The 15,429-nt window shown below is 43.4% G+C and overlaps 1 protein-coding gene across 2 annotated transcripts in view; it reads right to left on the bottom strand.

The window, feature by feature from the left end:
- slc24a4a (solute carrier family 24 member 4a) overlaps positions 1–15,429 on the bottom strand; it is a 74,433-nt gene continuing 59,004 nt past the window's right edge. The window contains exons 3-17 of one of the 2 annotated variants that reach the window (XM_029729837.1): positions 14,836–14,912; positions 14,030–14,104; positions 13,786–13,870; positions 13,410–13,513; positions 9,374–9,448; positions 8,503–8,528; positions 8,233–8,286; positions 7,844–7,995; positions 6,027–6,196; positions 5,240–5,396; positions 4,913–5,079; positions 4,516–4,630; positions 4,270–4,382; positions 4,054–4,119; positions 1–3,902 (exon numbers count right to left, since the gene is read on the bottom strand). In XM_029729837.1, coding sequence (XP_029585697.1) covers positions 3,750–3,902; positions 4,054–4,119; positions 4,270–4,382; positions 4,516–4,630; positions 4,913–5,079; positions 5,240–5,396; positions 6,027–6,196; positions 7,844–7,995; positions 8,233–8,286; positions 8,503–8,528; positions 9,374–9,448; positions 13,410–13,513; positions 13,786–13,870; positions 14,030–14,104; positions 14,836–14,912 — 1,589 coding nt within the window. In that variant the 3' untranslated portion in view covers positions 1–3,749. The remainder of the gene's footprint in view (positions 3,903–4,053; positions 4,120–4,269; positions 4,383–4,515; positions 4,631–4,912; positions 5,080–5,239; positions 5,397–6,026; positions 6,197–7,843; positions 7,996–8,232; positions 8,287–8,502; positions 8,529–9,373; positions 9,449–13,409; positions 13,514–13,785; positions 13,871–14,029; positions 14,105–14,835; positions 14,913–15,429) is intronic. The other variant, XM_029729838.1, reaches the window with a different exon arrangement.

Below are 15,429 nucleotides of genomic sequence, written 5' to 3'. Positions count from 1 at the left end.
GACATTCATTTATTTATTATTTACAATGGTTGGGGAGTGCAAAGATGGAGGTGCAGTGGCTTCAAAATAGTGCCCCGTCAGTCATCTAGTCTGCGTATGAATCATTGTCACTTACCTTGGTTGTTTTTATATTTGGGGTTTCTTTTTGTGAGAATATAGACAATACTGGATCAGAAATCTCACCACAGATTTTCTAAACCATCTTTGATCTCACAGTGGAGTCAATTCCATAACAATACAACTTATTCAAGCCATCAACCATAAAATAAGTATGCATTACGGGATCAAAAAAATTAATTTAGAGAGAACCATAGGCATTTATGAACAGTATTATTTAATGTGTCCACCATATGATTCTTTAGATAATCATGATTCATATAACAATATACAGAATTATTTTAAAATATGTTGATGATTATTGCTTTACAGTAAAATGCATTGGTTGGATACATCCACTTATAGCAAGACAAATACATTCAAGTTACACACCAATGTCTTAAATTGAAGTTGTTTTCTTAATAACTCTATACCAAAAGGTCTTTATCAATTTGGATGAATGACCTTATGACCCTTCGCTCACAGTGAACCAGGTCACATTTACTCAAGAGGTTGTACATAATTGTGTATGTAACAACAGAAACAAAGAGTGTGTGTGTGTGTGTGTGAGTGCAATGAACAAGTGAATGTGTGTTTGTGTGTTGTGTTCATGCACGCTATGCAGTGCAGTCAAGTTTATGGTCACTTCCACTCAAGTTCTCTTTGACAAAGGTAAACAACAGCAGTGGGTATCTAGTGAGATATGACACTGTGTATGTATACAGAGCTATAATACACATCAGTATAGTGCAGTGTTCACTGACAACATGGATATAACCCTACAGGAGAGCCTCATCCCCACCTAGTGATAATACATGTTTAAACCTAAAGATATCTACTATTCCATTCATTTCAAAATGTATTGTTAAAATTACACAATACACATCCCTTAGTTAATAGGTAATAACAACTAAAACGCATGGCAAAAATGATATTGCCATGACATGAATAGAATAACGTTTTAGGAATCTAATAAATGAAGTGAGATTTAAAAGTGTAAGATATGGCCACTTTCACCAAGACTACTTTTCAAAATGTCCTTGGAGTTCAGAAGAGTTGCACAAGACAAATACAGGTGTAGAGCTCCCATCCCAGCATGACGCTTGCAACGCCAGGATAGCGGGTCCGATTCCCATATGTAAAGTGTATGCATGCATGACTGTAAGTCGCTTTGGATAAAAGCATCTGCTAAATAGCATATTTTATTATATATTACATAACACAACAGGGTTGAGTTCATTTGTCATTGCACCAGCAACTACCAGAGTGTGTGTGCGTGCGTGCGTGCGTAAGCATGTGTGAGTATGGAGTAAACATTTGACAAGTGCATGTGTGTTTGTGTGTGCATAAGTGTTTGCTTGTACTTGTATAGTATCAATGCCTTCAGCATCTTCAATAAAACAATTTGTAATGCATAATATGCTGTATCATCCTTACCTGGTCCTCTTTTTATTGAGATTGCATACATGTGTTTATATTATATATACCACACACTGCATCCAATGTCTGCTTTTCAACACAGAAAACAGTGACAACACTTTTCAACACTGATACACCACCAACACCCTACACACTCACGACTGACACTGATACAGTCTCCACCCTCTGTTCCCACAGCGACCTCTGAACTGGGTTGTGTTCATTAGGCACCAAAGAGAAGAAAACTGACTGAAACAGGGAGCACCTACTAAACACTTATCCTATAAGAAATGTTCCTTTTAGTTTCAAAATGTTTTCCTTTGTGTGCCCCGATGAACACGACCCATAACGAGGTCAAGAAGTCAGTCAAATGGGCAGAGGGCGAATCGACTCGTAGCTGCCAATATTTGGAGGTCGACGGATGGACGAACAGGGTGATGATCCTATCCCATCCCGCTAAGCTTCTGCTCTGGGGGAGCAATAAATAAACACTGCCTCGCGTCCCATCATGCATTTAGAGAAGACATAATCACAGAGAAAGAGAGAGCCAGGAGGAGGCGAAGGAGGAGGAGAAGGATGATTTGGGGCAGGGTAAGGGGGAGAGAAGGAAGCAGTTTAAAACATTTACGCAGGAACTGCATCCCACCTTGCCCGACTGGCAGAAGAAAAGAAGCACTGGGATCACAACGAGAGGACCTCAGCTTGTGCATGACGGGTCATATTTACATAAACACACACACACACACACACAACATAAATAAGTGTGCCATTGTGCAGCACATCCATGGTCCCAGTCGTGGTCGTATCCTTCCTGGTTTGTGTCACAATAATACTCTCTCATAGCAACCACAGCCAGTGGCATAGGGATCCACTCTGTTTAGACCACTGGGGGGCAGCAGCAGCTCTTCAGCCCTCTGAGACAGACAGACTGGTGCACAGAGAGTAGAGGGAACTGAACAGAGTACAAGCATTGGCCTTGTTAGGAGCTGAAGATATCAAATACACAATATTTTTTGTTGTTGAAACAAATCAACATGACTCAGGTGGACGAGCCTGGCTCTGGAACCTCCAACAGTATGCCAAAATAAATCCATGCTTTTCCTCAGCCAAAGGGCCCAAGTCCTGTTCACTGTACACTCGAGCTATCTGTAAAATCATCATCCACCAAGTACCAAGGGGGACACAGTCTCCCAAGAGGTTTTCTCCTCTCCACAGTGGAGCTGAATACTAATAGACACTCCCCTCCCTTTCTTGCAATCTCTCACCTACTTCCACTCACACTCAAATACGGAACATGGCGTATCAGTCTTGTCTTGGTCAGCAGTTTCTTGCAGTTGGAGAGTGTCCAGAAACAGAAGAAACACAGGTTCTCCCCTGGACTCTCCTCTCCCTGCCAGAGAGAGAGAGAGAGAGAGGATGCTGCCTTCTCCCTTTCTCTCCTTACTGCTGCACCACACAAAGGAGGAACTAGAACGTTGAACCGTAAAAATATAATATATTATATGCCATATATATACTCTAATTATTTTCACACGAAACATCTAAAGTGCAATATGTTCATGAAATGCATGTTCGTTTTCCTTCCAAAGAAAGACGATAATAGAATAAATCAAAATGGCAATAAATGAAGAATTCATAAATATACGGAGGGCAGCTCAGGTCCTTTTCTTTAGTAGGGTTGGATGCCGGTGAGATGCCTGACCAAAAAAAAACTCCCAGACCGGATGAGATACAAACAGAGGAGGAAGGTAGTGTCATGGTGGTCCAGGGTTATGTTGTGGAGACTAGGAGAGTTTCAACCAGGTGGGTTCTGTTTAGAGGTGAGCTGTGTTTCTTTCCTTCTGATGGTGAGATGCGCTCTGCAGGGAAAGACAGAGTAGCCACCCGTTCCTCTGAGTTAGTAAGGAGAATCCATACGGTTCTGTTGGTATCTCCTCCTCTAATTGACAGCACAAAAGCATGTGTAGGTGGTGTTGTTTGGGAGACAGGATATTTTGGATGAATGTAAAGATCTAGGGAACTGTACAATGTGGATAGATAGTGAAGGAATGTAAAAAGGGGTATAGTAAGAGCAGACAATTACGTCTGGAATGGGAAAGGGGTGTGTAAAAGAAGTGTATGTGGGAATGTAAAATTATAGAAATGATTGTGTTAGTTAGTGATTAAGTTTAGATCCAGAGGGCTGTGTGAGTCTATAACTCAGCAGGGACTTCTGTTCTGGTCCAGTGGCCGTCCTACAGCTGCTCCAGACACATGGGCAGATTGACGAAGGTGAAGACGTTGTACTCGATCATGATGGAGAAACACAGGAATATGACGTACATCACCAGCACGTACACACCCAGCTTCAGGTCCAACTTCCAATGATTCACATGGATCCCCAGAACCTGCAGGGCACAGAGGGAGAGAGGAAACAGTGTAAGAGACAGAGATCATGGGAGAGGGAGAGGAAGGGACAGAGAAAGACACACACACACACACAGAGAGTGGGAGAGAGAGTGCAAGGTTCAAAATTGAGAAATATCTCATTTAACTCACTGTCAGAAACACAGAGCCAAGAAGCAGCACCACAGAGTAGAGCAGCCCTCTGCTGTTGATCATCACCTATAGAGAGAGAGAGAGAGAGAGAGAGGGAGAGGTGGAGAGGGAGGGAGAGAGAGGGAGAGATAGAGAGGGAGTGAGATAAATAATCTGAGGTCTAGATCGAGATCAAGAGGCATGAGGGCAAACAGTTCCTGGATGTGCTTCCTTTACCTCAGAGCCATAGTCCACAGCCATAGTCTGTATCGCCCAGGGGAGCCCCAGTCCCACCAAGATATCAAAGACATTACTACCAATGGTGTTGGAAACCGCCATATCCCCAAGACCTAGAGAGAGATCGAGATTAAGATATTAAGATATGGAAAATCCTGTAGAGACCATAAAGTATACTGTACACTGGTACTGTACTCAAAAATGTGAAGATGAGAGAGAGAGAGAGGGGGGAGAGTGGTGCTGTACCTTGACGAGCAACAATAAGGCTGGCGATACAGTCGGGGACACTGGTGCCAGCTGCCAGGAAGGTGATGCCCATAATCACATCAGGGATGCCCAGAGTGTAGCCAATTATGGTGACCTGCACACACAGTCACACATGTAACAGATTAGACAGAAATCTTCCAAATAGCATGCAAAACGCATGGTAGCATGGTTCGTAGTATATCCAGCACAGTGTCAAAGCTTGCTAACGACTAGAGGAGAGAGCTTCCCTACCCGATTGGTTATCGTGGAATCTCGTCACTGACCATTTCTATAAAGTTGGGACTTTTCAACTCACGAAAACAATCAAACGTTTCTTTGCGTCTCCCACAAAACGACAGAGACACGTAAGCTCTAAAGAATCTCCAACGTGTCTCACCATCCAGACCATGAAGTAGGAGAAGACGGCGATCCACACGGTGGAGAGGAAGAAGGAGAGCATGAAGAAGCGTTCCCAGCGAGGCTTGGCACAGTTTGGCACAGTGAAGTAGAGTAGCAGCAGGATGGGCCAGGAGATCAGCCACTTCACCTTCTCCATGCAGCCCCCTGGTGGAGGGAACCAGAAATAGCAGCTCATGTTCCTTACAAAAAAGGGGGTGAGGGTTCAGTTTGAGTAGGGTGTGAAAGTAGTTTATTGGTGTACCAACCAATGTAATGGAAGTTATTACACCCATACATGCATGCAGGCACGCATACACCCACCCACCAGGGATGATGAAGGGTGAATTCAGGGCTTCTCCCTCCTCTTCCTCAGCAGTCTTGTCCTCTGGTATGGTGCCGTTCTCCAAGGTCTCAGGTTTACCATCAGTGATCACCATAGTTTCGTTGTCCACACCGTTAGACGCCTGCACCAGCCTCTGTTGCTGCTCACGCATGCACGCAAACACACACGCACGCACGCACGCACACGCACACACACACACACACACACACACACACACACACACACACACACACACACACACACACACACACACACACACACACACACACACACACTCTGAGCAATGACTTTATGAACTTGTAAAGTATGATGAATATCCCCCAGGATATTTTGACCAATAGAGACACATACAGTGATTATATGATGTGCCAAGTACGATTGAAGCATGCAGGCCACCTATCAAAACTTAAGTGGGCTAGTTATCACTCTAAACTGTACTTCTCTCCTAGCTTTCTACAACAGTAAATTGTTCTAAACTGTACTTCTCTCTAGTAGGCCTTTCCACAAAAGCATATCGTCTTACACTGTAGTTTCTCTCTAATCTCTGATTGGCCAAACGTTCTACACTTCTAAGTAAATCACTTTAACTGAGCTCCTCTCCAATTGGCCCGGCTTCTATCCAATGTAAAAAGTCAACCCCTTGGGAAACTTTAACCCCTTCTGTAACAACTACATATCTGGGTTCTGTGCCAAAGCTCCTCAGCCTGACCCACCTGACTGACCCTGTATCCTCTGACCCCTAACCCTTGACCCCAGTGACCTCGCCCACCTCATTGATGATGAGGCGGCTGGCCATGCGGAGTCGTGTCTTGGGGCCAAAATGGTTGGTGATCATGATGCGCAGGCCGGCGTCTGGGAAACTGTAGTTAGGAGGGCTGGAGTTGATCATCTCATCCACCATCACCACAGAGCCACGACTGTACATCTTAGTGGGCTTCACTGGAGACACAGAGATGGTGAGACAGCATAGACAGATGCATAAAGTAACTTTGGACTAACTCTACACACCAAGCACCAGAAGAAGAAGAAGAAGCTGCAGCAGCAGCAGCAGAAAAAGAAGAAAAAGAAGAAGCTGCAGAAGAAGAAGAAAAAAAAGAAGAAGCTGCAGCAGCAGCAGCAGAAGAAGAAGAAGCAGCAGCAGCAGAAGAAGAAGAAGCAGCAGCAGCAGAAGAAGAAGCATTACACAACCACAAGGTAGGAACCCACATTGGCACACATGCCTAATACACCCACATGCCAGACCAGCCTCTCTCTCATGCACACCCACACACGAAAACACATGAATGCAAGGACGCGCATACACACACACACACTCACATACCAGCCCGAAGGTCTACAGTATGTCAGGAGGTACAATTAAAGTGGTGGCGTGACAGCAGCAGAGTGAGTCCCAATGGGCCCAGTTCAAGGCCCATTGAAGACGCTGTCAGATGGGATCATCAGCCACCGGAGTGACACACACTAAAACCTTCAGTGTGTGTGTGTGTGTGTGTGTGTGTGTGTGTGTGTGTGTGTGTGTGTGTGTGTGTGTGTGTGTGTGTGTGTGTGTGTGTGTGTGTGTGTGTGTGTGTGTGTGTGTGTGACAAACAATAAAACCTCACAAATCACCCCCAAGGTGCAGGGGAGTGAGCCAACTGCCAGGACACAGATTTTCTTTCAATATACACACACACTTGTATAGTAGAGACGCACACTCACACAGATGCAAGCACGCACAGCTACACACACACACATCATACAGGCACGCAGACATATAAATGCCTGCACAGCTACGCACCAACACCAACTCACACACCCTTACACATGCACGTACATCAGAGGAGGCTGATGGTAGGAGCTATGGGAGGACGGGCTCATTGTAATGGCTGGAATGGAATGAATGGAACAGTATCAAACAAATGACAGATATGGAAACCACATGTTTGACTCAGTTCCATTGATTCCATTCCAGCCATTACAATGAGCCCATCCTCCTATAGCTCCTCCCACCAGCCTCCACTGATGTACATGTTGTGACTCTGGAATAATGGGCTACACTTGACACAGCAGAAGAGGGCGAGACACAGAACTGCATAGCACAACCACATCACTACACAGCACAGCAACATATGTCACCAGCTCACAGACCAGGTCACAGCAGGCAGGTAGGTTTAGTAAGGCTAAACAGACAGGCTTTGCTACAGTAGCGACAGGGTTGCCACATGGCAGCACAAGTTCAGCTTGAGTCTACTAGACAGGAGAGGAGACCTCTGAAATATATCACAGCCTCTATCACTGAGAGAAGAGCAGCCACTCGGAGAAAGACACAAAGTCTAAAATAGAGTAAAAGAGAATATATGTATGTAACTGTTTGAAGGATCAGAGCTGAGAGTTTACAAAGAGGAATGAAGATAGTGGAGGAGATAGTGGAGAGGACTGTTGACAATGTTAAACCAGATTGGAAGAGCCAGGAGTAGAAGCTCAGAGTAGTTTCTAGGTTTGCCAGGATAGGCAGATACAGTAGAGTAGTTGTTTTGCTAGAAGGCCAGTCAGAGTGCCAGAGGGTTGGATGAGAGGAAAACATAAAGCCTGCCTGGTTACCCTTACCTGGAGAAAGTAACGGCTTGGACGGATCATCCCATATGTAACTGTCATAACAAGCATTACCATCCTCCAGCTCGCTGCTGATCACTGTGTTACCATTGGCCAAGCTCTTGTCCTCCTTCCCTGTGAAATAGTTCTGGATGCTGGTGTTAAATCTGATGCGAGAAAAGAGAAAAGGTTTACATCTTCAGTTGAAAGTTGAGAGTTAATACACAGTACATTATACTCAACTTATATTATATACTATATATGTGGATTGTTCTATTTGTAGCGTGTGCTCAGGTATGTGTGTGTGTGTGTGTGTGTGTGTGTGTGTGTGTGTGTGTGTGTGTGTGTGTGTGTGTGTGTGTGTGTGTTTGAGGCAGGAAGGAACAGGTCCCAGTGGAACTCACTTCATGATCAGAATGTACCCAAAGTACATCAGTACTAGCACTAAGCTCTCCCACCTGCAGAGACAGACAGAGAAGAGTCAGAATGTCTGCAGGCGCACACACACACACACACACACACACACACACACACACACACACACACACACACACACACACACACACACACACGTACACGCATACGCACACACACACACACAACACACACACACACATCCACACACACACAAACCTTCTGCTGAGACACAAGGAAACACACATCAGGTTACTCACCACACTATCTTCTCATCGTAAATGACCTAAGAAAATGAAACAGGGAAAAAATACTTACACTAACGTCCATACTTTCAAGGGGAAAGAGCATCAACTTTACTTTTCTTATAAAGAAACTCGAAACTCAAACTTAGAAAAACTTGTTGTTGAAATGCATCAAGGGTGCAGTTAATGTCACAAACAGATGGCTATGAGAAAGTAGCACAAAGAACAGTTCCTATACGGTTTACATTAAAAGCAATGACACAGTATGAAGTGCTGTCTAGAGTTTCTAAAGTCTCTATCTCTGTGAGATCTCCAGGCCATCTCTCTCTCTCTTTCTCAGTAAATGGCAGTAAATGAAGGTTAAAAAGCCACTAGAGGGGCTCTCAGTCTAAATGGCTTCATTATGTAAAGTATGATAGTGTGAAAGGGTATGCCGTGTATTCTACAGTACAATACAGAGGTCGTATTTATGAAGTGTCTCAGAGTAGGAGTTCTGACGTAGGATCAGTTTTGCCATTTAGATCACAATGAATAGGATTACATGGGCATATGGGACCTGATCCTTGATCAGCACTCCAAACTGAGATGCTTGATACATATATCCCCAGTTCTCATTATTACAGAGAACCCCACACACACACACACACACACACACACACACACACACACACACACACACACACACACACACACACACACACACACACACACACACACACACACACACACACACACACACACACACACACACACACACACACACACACACACAAGCAGCTGCTAGAACAATCTCCTCCCCACAACCATCTATGAGCTCAGTGGCCTAGACAGTCTGAATGGCCTCATTATGTAAAGTAGACTAGGGATGAGATGATCAGTTACTCACTGCAATCAATGCCAACACAGACAGGGTGTAGTAGAGCGAGTCACGGAACACTGCAAACTTAGTCAGGTATACCACCTGGAGGAGAGAGAGAACGAGACAAAGGGAACAGAGATGGAGAAGAGAGGAGAGAGAGAAAGAAAGAGCGAGAGAGAGGGAGTGTCACGGAACCCTCCGGAACTTTCATTACACACACCTGTCCCCTATTCCTACTGATTAGTATTTGTATAAGTGTGCCCTTTGGTTTCCATTGGGCTTTCGATTATTGTTACATTATCCGTTGGTGCGTGTGAGTACCTGTGCTGTGTGTTTTGGCTTTCGTGCCATTGTGGATTGTGCAGATGATTACGGGTCTCGTCCTGTGTGTTAATCATTGTGCGCGTGTGTAATTTATTCAAGGTACTCCTCTCTCTTTTGTTGTCTTTTTACCCTGTTTTGTTATGTGTTTGTTTGATCTTCGTCCCCATGCCTTTACACAGCATGCCGTAATTTGGGTTTAATAGAAACCCCTATTACGCATTCCTGCGCCTGTCTCTCGATCCCTCATACCAACGTGACACAGGGTTGTGTTCCTCGCCAGAAACTTGTGAAGAACAAAGTAAAGGAAGATATTTTGTTTGACAGAATTTTATAATGTGATTTATTATTGTGCAAATTCTTCTTAGGGATACATTTTTTCATTACATTTTTTTATTTGATTTGCATACAATGATGACAGCCTGGCAAGCAGTGTTGTTAATTTGTTTTGCACAAATACAGTGAGGGAAAAAAGTATTTGATCCCCTGCTGATTTTGTACGTTTGCCCACTGACAAAGAAATGATCAGTCTATCATTTTAATGGTAGGTTTATTTGAACAGTGAGAGACAGAATAACAACAAAAAAATCCAGAAATACGCATGTCAAAAATGTTATAAAATGATTTGCATTTTAATGAGGGAAATAAGTATTTGACCCCTCTGCAATACATGACTTAGTACTTGGTGGCAAAACCCTTGTTGGCAATCACAGAGGCAAGACATTTCTTGTAGTTGGCCACCAGGTTTGCACACATCTCAGGAGGGATTTTGTCCCACTCCTCTTTGCAGATCTTCTCCAAGTCATTAAGGTTTCGAGGTTGACGTTTGGCAACTCGAACCTTCAGCTCCCTCCACAGATTTTCTATGGGATTAAGGTCTGGAGACTGGCTAGGCCACTCCAGGACCTTAATGTGCTTCTTCTTGAGCCACTCCTTTGTTGCCTTGGCCGTGTGTTTTGGGTCATTGTCATGCTGGAATACCCATCCACGACCCATTTTCAATGCCCTGGCTGAGGGAAGGAGGTTCTCACCCAAGATTTGACGGTACATGGCCCCGTCCATCGTCCCTTTGATGTGGTGAAGTTGTCCTGTCCCCTTAGCAGAAAAACACCCCCAAAGCATAATGTTTCCACCTCCATGTTTGATGGTGGGGATGGTGTTCTTGGGGTCATAGGCAGCATTCCTCCTCCTCCAAACACGGCGAGTTGAGTTGATGCCAAATAGCTCCATTTTGGTCTCATCTGACCACAACACTTTCACCCAGTTGTCCTCTGAATCATTCAGATGTCCATTGGCAAACTTCAGACGGGCATGTATATGTGCTTTCTTGAGCAGGAGGACCTTGCAGGCGCTGCAGGATTTCAGTCCTTCACAGCGTAGTGTGTTACCAATTGTTTTCTATAGACTATGGTCCCAGCTGCCTTGAGATCATTGACAAGATCCTCCCATGTAGTTCTGGGCTGATTCCTCATCGTTCTCATGGTCATTGCAACTCCACTAGGTGAGATCTTGCATGGAGCCCCAGGCCGAGGAAGATTGACAGTTCTTTTGTGTTTCTTCCATTTGCGAATAATCGCACCAACTGTTGTCACCTTCTCACCAAGCTGCTTGGCGATGGTCTTGTAGCCCATTCCAGCCTTGTGTAGGTCTACAATCTTGGTCTTGGCCATGGTGGAGAGTTTGGAATCTGATTGATTGATTGCTTCTGTGGACAGGTGTCTTTTATACAGGTAACAAGCTGAGATTAGGAGCACTCCCTTTAAGAGTGTGCTCCTAATCTCAGCTCGTTACCTGTATAAAAGACACCTGGGAACCAGAAATCTTTCTGATTGAGAGGGTGTCAAATACTTATTTCCCTCATTAAAATGCAAATCAATTTATAACATTTTTGACATGTGTTTTTCTGGATTTTTTTGTTGTTATTCTGTCTCTCACTGTTCAAATAAACCTACCATTAAAATTATAGACTGATCATTTCTTTGTCAGTGGGCAAACGTACAAAATCAGCAGGGGATCAAATACTTTTTTCCCTCACTGTAGGCCTTGAGGCCTTGTATATATTTTTTATTTTAATAAAGAAAATTCAATTAAGAATTATGTCTTGGCCTTTTTTAATTCATTAAGAGAAAAACTAGAAAAATCAAGATATATATCGTGAATCATCCAAACCTCTGAGAAAAATGTAGATATTACTTTTAGGCCATATCGCCCAGCCCTAGTTAGAACACATGTATATTAGTTAATATACAGCATCAAACTACATAAATATATGTTAGGGTCCATTATCTACTACCTGGACTTTGAATTGAGACCAAAAAGCAATTTTTTTTTTGAATACATTTTTGTAATATAGCCAATTTTGACTTTGTGGCTGTGGTAACTAGTGACTAATGACAAGTAGTGACAACTAGTGACAGGATTGTGCACGCTTGTCCTGTCAAAAGCAGTTGAGAGTCTTTTAGGCTGCAGGCAGCACTTTAAATGCAACCAGACCCGTAAGGCTTTTTGCTGCGCAGCAGTTATCAGACAAAACACAGCTTAAAAACATGATGACATAATCCTGGCAGTTTGTTGTTTTTGGCAACAACAAAAAGATAATGTGGGCATCTGCCTGGTACACAAAAGGAAGAAAACGAAATGTGTGTAATACAGTAGGCGGGTCATTCCACTAAAAGAGTGCCTTTTGCATCCCTTTGATATTTTAAGTAGAAATTGTGCACCAATATTGCATTTTAAAAGCCTGATATATTAAATGAAGTGGCCTTTAATATAGAACACATGGATTATTCAATAAATCTTTCATCTTTACTTTAAAAAATACAAATATATATGAATAAAGGCTTGCTAAAGTGCCAACATTTTGACATGTCCCTCCGTCAACTGTGTCACTTCTAAAAGGTTTTAACCCACTTAATCCCCAAATTTCTTCAAATTTCACTATCATTGTAAAGCCCTAGTTATACTGTTGATTTGATGTGATTAGTGATTCATTTACATCTGAACGGAACTCTTGTTTCAATATGGTAAAACTATTCCTTTTAAAATATATATTTTTAAAGAAACATTCAACATCTAATAGCAAAATCATACAGTAAAAGCAGGTAGATTGGTTCTACTCTTTATGTTTTTTTTCCTGGTGTTTGGTGGCGGAAAACTGAGTGGGTCGAGTATAACACATCAACACTGTTACCCATAGATACAAAGGTTAGAAATGTTTTAACAATAAAATAATTGTGAAGCAAGCGTTCAATTGCCCATCTCTTTTGTACACAACAAGCCTCCATTCCACTTATCACAAGCGGATTCATTGCTGATTTAAGAAGAAATTGTCAACCCTGTTACTGTCAAACTTGTTACCTTATTTGGCACTTGACAGGCAATAACTATAGTCAATTTGTTATTTAGCCTCTTGAGATGGGAAAACATGTTTTTTTTTATGAAGTTGAACATGTGCTCTTTATGACAGAGTGTTACAATTAGGTGAAATCCCAAACAAATTTGACCAAGTTACACTTTTCAAAATGCACCAAATTGGTGGAACAACCCAGGCCTGTATACATCTAATACTGAATGAGTTATTTCGGGCATAAAATAGCCCCAAATAATTTGTGATTGACACAATGGTCCCCTTCTGGCAGTGTGCAACAATACAGACTGAGGCACATGGGGGTCACGCATGCGCGTGCACACACACACACACACACACACACACACACACACACACACACACACACACACACACCTGTCCAGCGAAGATTCCACACACACCGATGATGCATAGAATGTTGAACACCGCTGAACCCACTATGGTTCCAACACCCACGTCTCCATGAGTGATGAACACACCTTCAGGACAGAAGGAGAGAGGGGGAGGAGAGAGAGCGAGAGAGAAAGGGAGGAGAGCGTGAGACAGACAGAGAGAGAAAGAGAGGCAATTATCTCCAAATATGATCACCTCTTAACAACATTGATCGGAAACCTATATACCGACATAGTGCATTGAACATACAGTCTACATACTACTGAATGTATTTCACCTACTTGTAGGTGAGCATGTTTGCACTTGTACAGTATATACTGTAAGTGTGCTAGTGTGAGAGAGTATGAGCCCATCTCACCTATAATTGAAGCGAACAGCTCTGGTGCTGAGCTGCCAGCAGCCATGAAAGTAGCTCCTGCCACATCTTCACTCAGGTCCAGTTTCTGACAAACACACCGAGGGAGGAAGCACAGTCTCACACTGAAGCCTCGTGCATCAAATATCGACACACAAACACATCACATCAACACGTCAATAACGTAGGGAGAGGAAGGAGGTTGATGGCCTAGAGGAGATTGCTATTGGGAGCTCAATTCACCCACCTCACAGATCTTCTCCAATGACATCACAAAGTAGTCATCACAGACGATGGCCAAGGCCAGAAACATGTAGAGGGCCTGAGAGAGCGAGAGAGAGAGAGAGAGAGAGAGAGAGAGAGAGATGGGGGGTAGAAAAGTGAGAGAGATAGAGAGGTAGAACAAGAAAAAAGAGAGACGAGAGAGAGAGAAGAGTAGAGGGTTAAAGAGGAAATTGTGCTGTGCACAGTGAACACCCTACTACACAACAACACTGAGTTAGAATAGACGCAATTAAATCAGCCTCACTGTACACACATCCTGCTATTCTCTATCCTACCCTCAGAAAGTAGAAAGTTGTCTTTCCCCCCCAAAGAAAAAGGAGAGTCAACTGAGGCTGCATGTTTGATGTGCCTTTTGTTGTGTAAGGCAGCGATGACAGGCTCTGCCCAGAGGGGGCTGGGGCTGGGTACAAACCAACCCGTGTTGTTCACAGCACAGCCCAGGACATCACCGGATAGGAAGATAACAAGTCACAAACAATGACACAGAGTATTAAAAAAAAAGGTCTATCACAGAGCCGCACCACTTTTCCCCGGATGAAGACGTCAGGACTGAGGATAACATACTGTCTAGTAGTGCCTACGGACCAGTACATCACAGCAGGGTCATCTTTTTGGAAAGATATGTGTGCACGGATGGACACACATGTAAGCTAGAAACGTGCACGCATATATGCACATACACACACATACACAGTCAACAACACACGCCTGATTTACTGAACCACATGGTGTTAAACACACACACACACACACACATCAATCTCCTACCGCAAATATGTGCAGCAGGACAGCTCCTCTGGTGCGCTGGTAGGTGGTGAAGACATCCTCTGGGAACTCATTGATGGCTGAAAGAAAACAAAGAAAACAAAACAAAACAAATCTCCTAAGTCATGGGTTGGTTTTACAACACCACAAATAGCGAAACAATAAATAAATACTGAATAAATAACTTGGGCATAAAATGGATCTGAAAAACAGCAACAACAAGCAATCAACTTAATGTACAATTTTTGAGGGCTATTTTGTCTGCAGCAGTTCTGAATCAGGCATTTTGACACTTTATAGAGTTATCCAAAGATATTTGTGCTTTGATCACACTCAATGTCCTGCCTCAAAGAGCGAGAAGAGTCTGAAAGTCCTGCCTCTTCGAATCACACATTAGGAATGTGACCAAAATAGCTTTTTAACCACCTGAGGAACATTGCCAAGGTGCGGCCATTTCTCTCTCAGGCTGATACAGAGAGACGCATCAATGCTTGTATTACAAGCAGGCTTGACTACTGTAATGCTCTCCTGTCTGGTCTACCCAAGAAAGCCATTGGTCAACTGCAAAACATACAGAATGCTGCAGCACGGGTATTG

Source organism: Salmo trutta, chromosome 33, assembly GCF_901001165.1.
Source record: "Salmo trutta chromosome 33, fSalTru1.1, whole genome shotgun sequence".
NCBI lineage: Eukaryota > Metazoa > Chordata > Actinopteri > Salmoniformes > Salmonidae > Salmo > Salmo trutta.
Note: the sequence above shows the minus strand (reverse complement) of the source record. Positions and strands in the feature narration are given on the sequence as shown.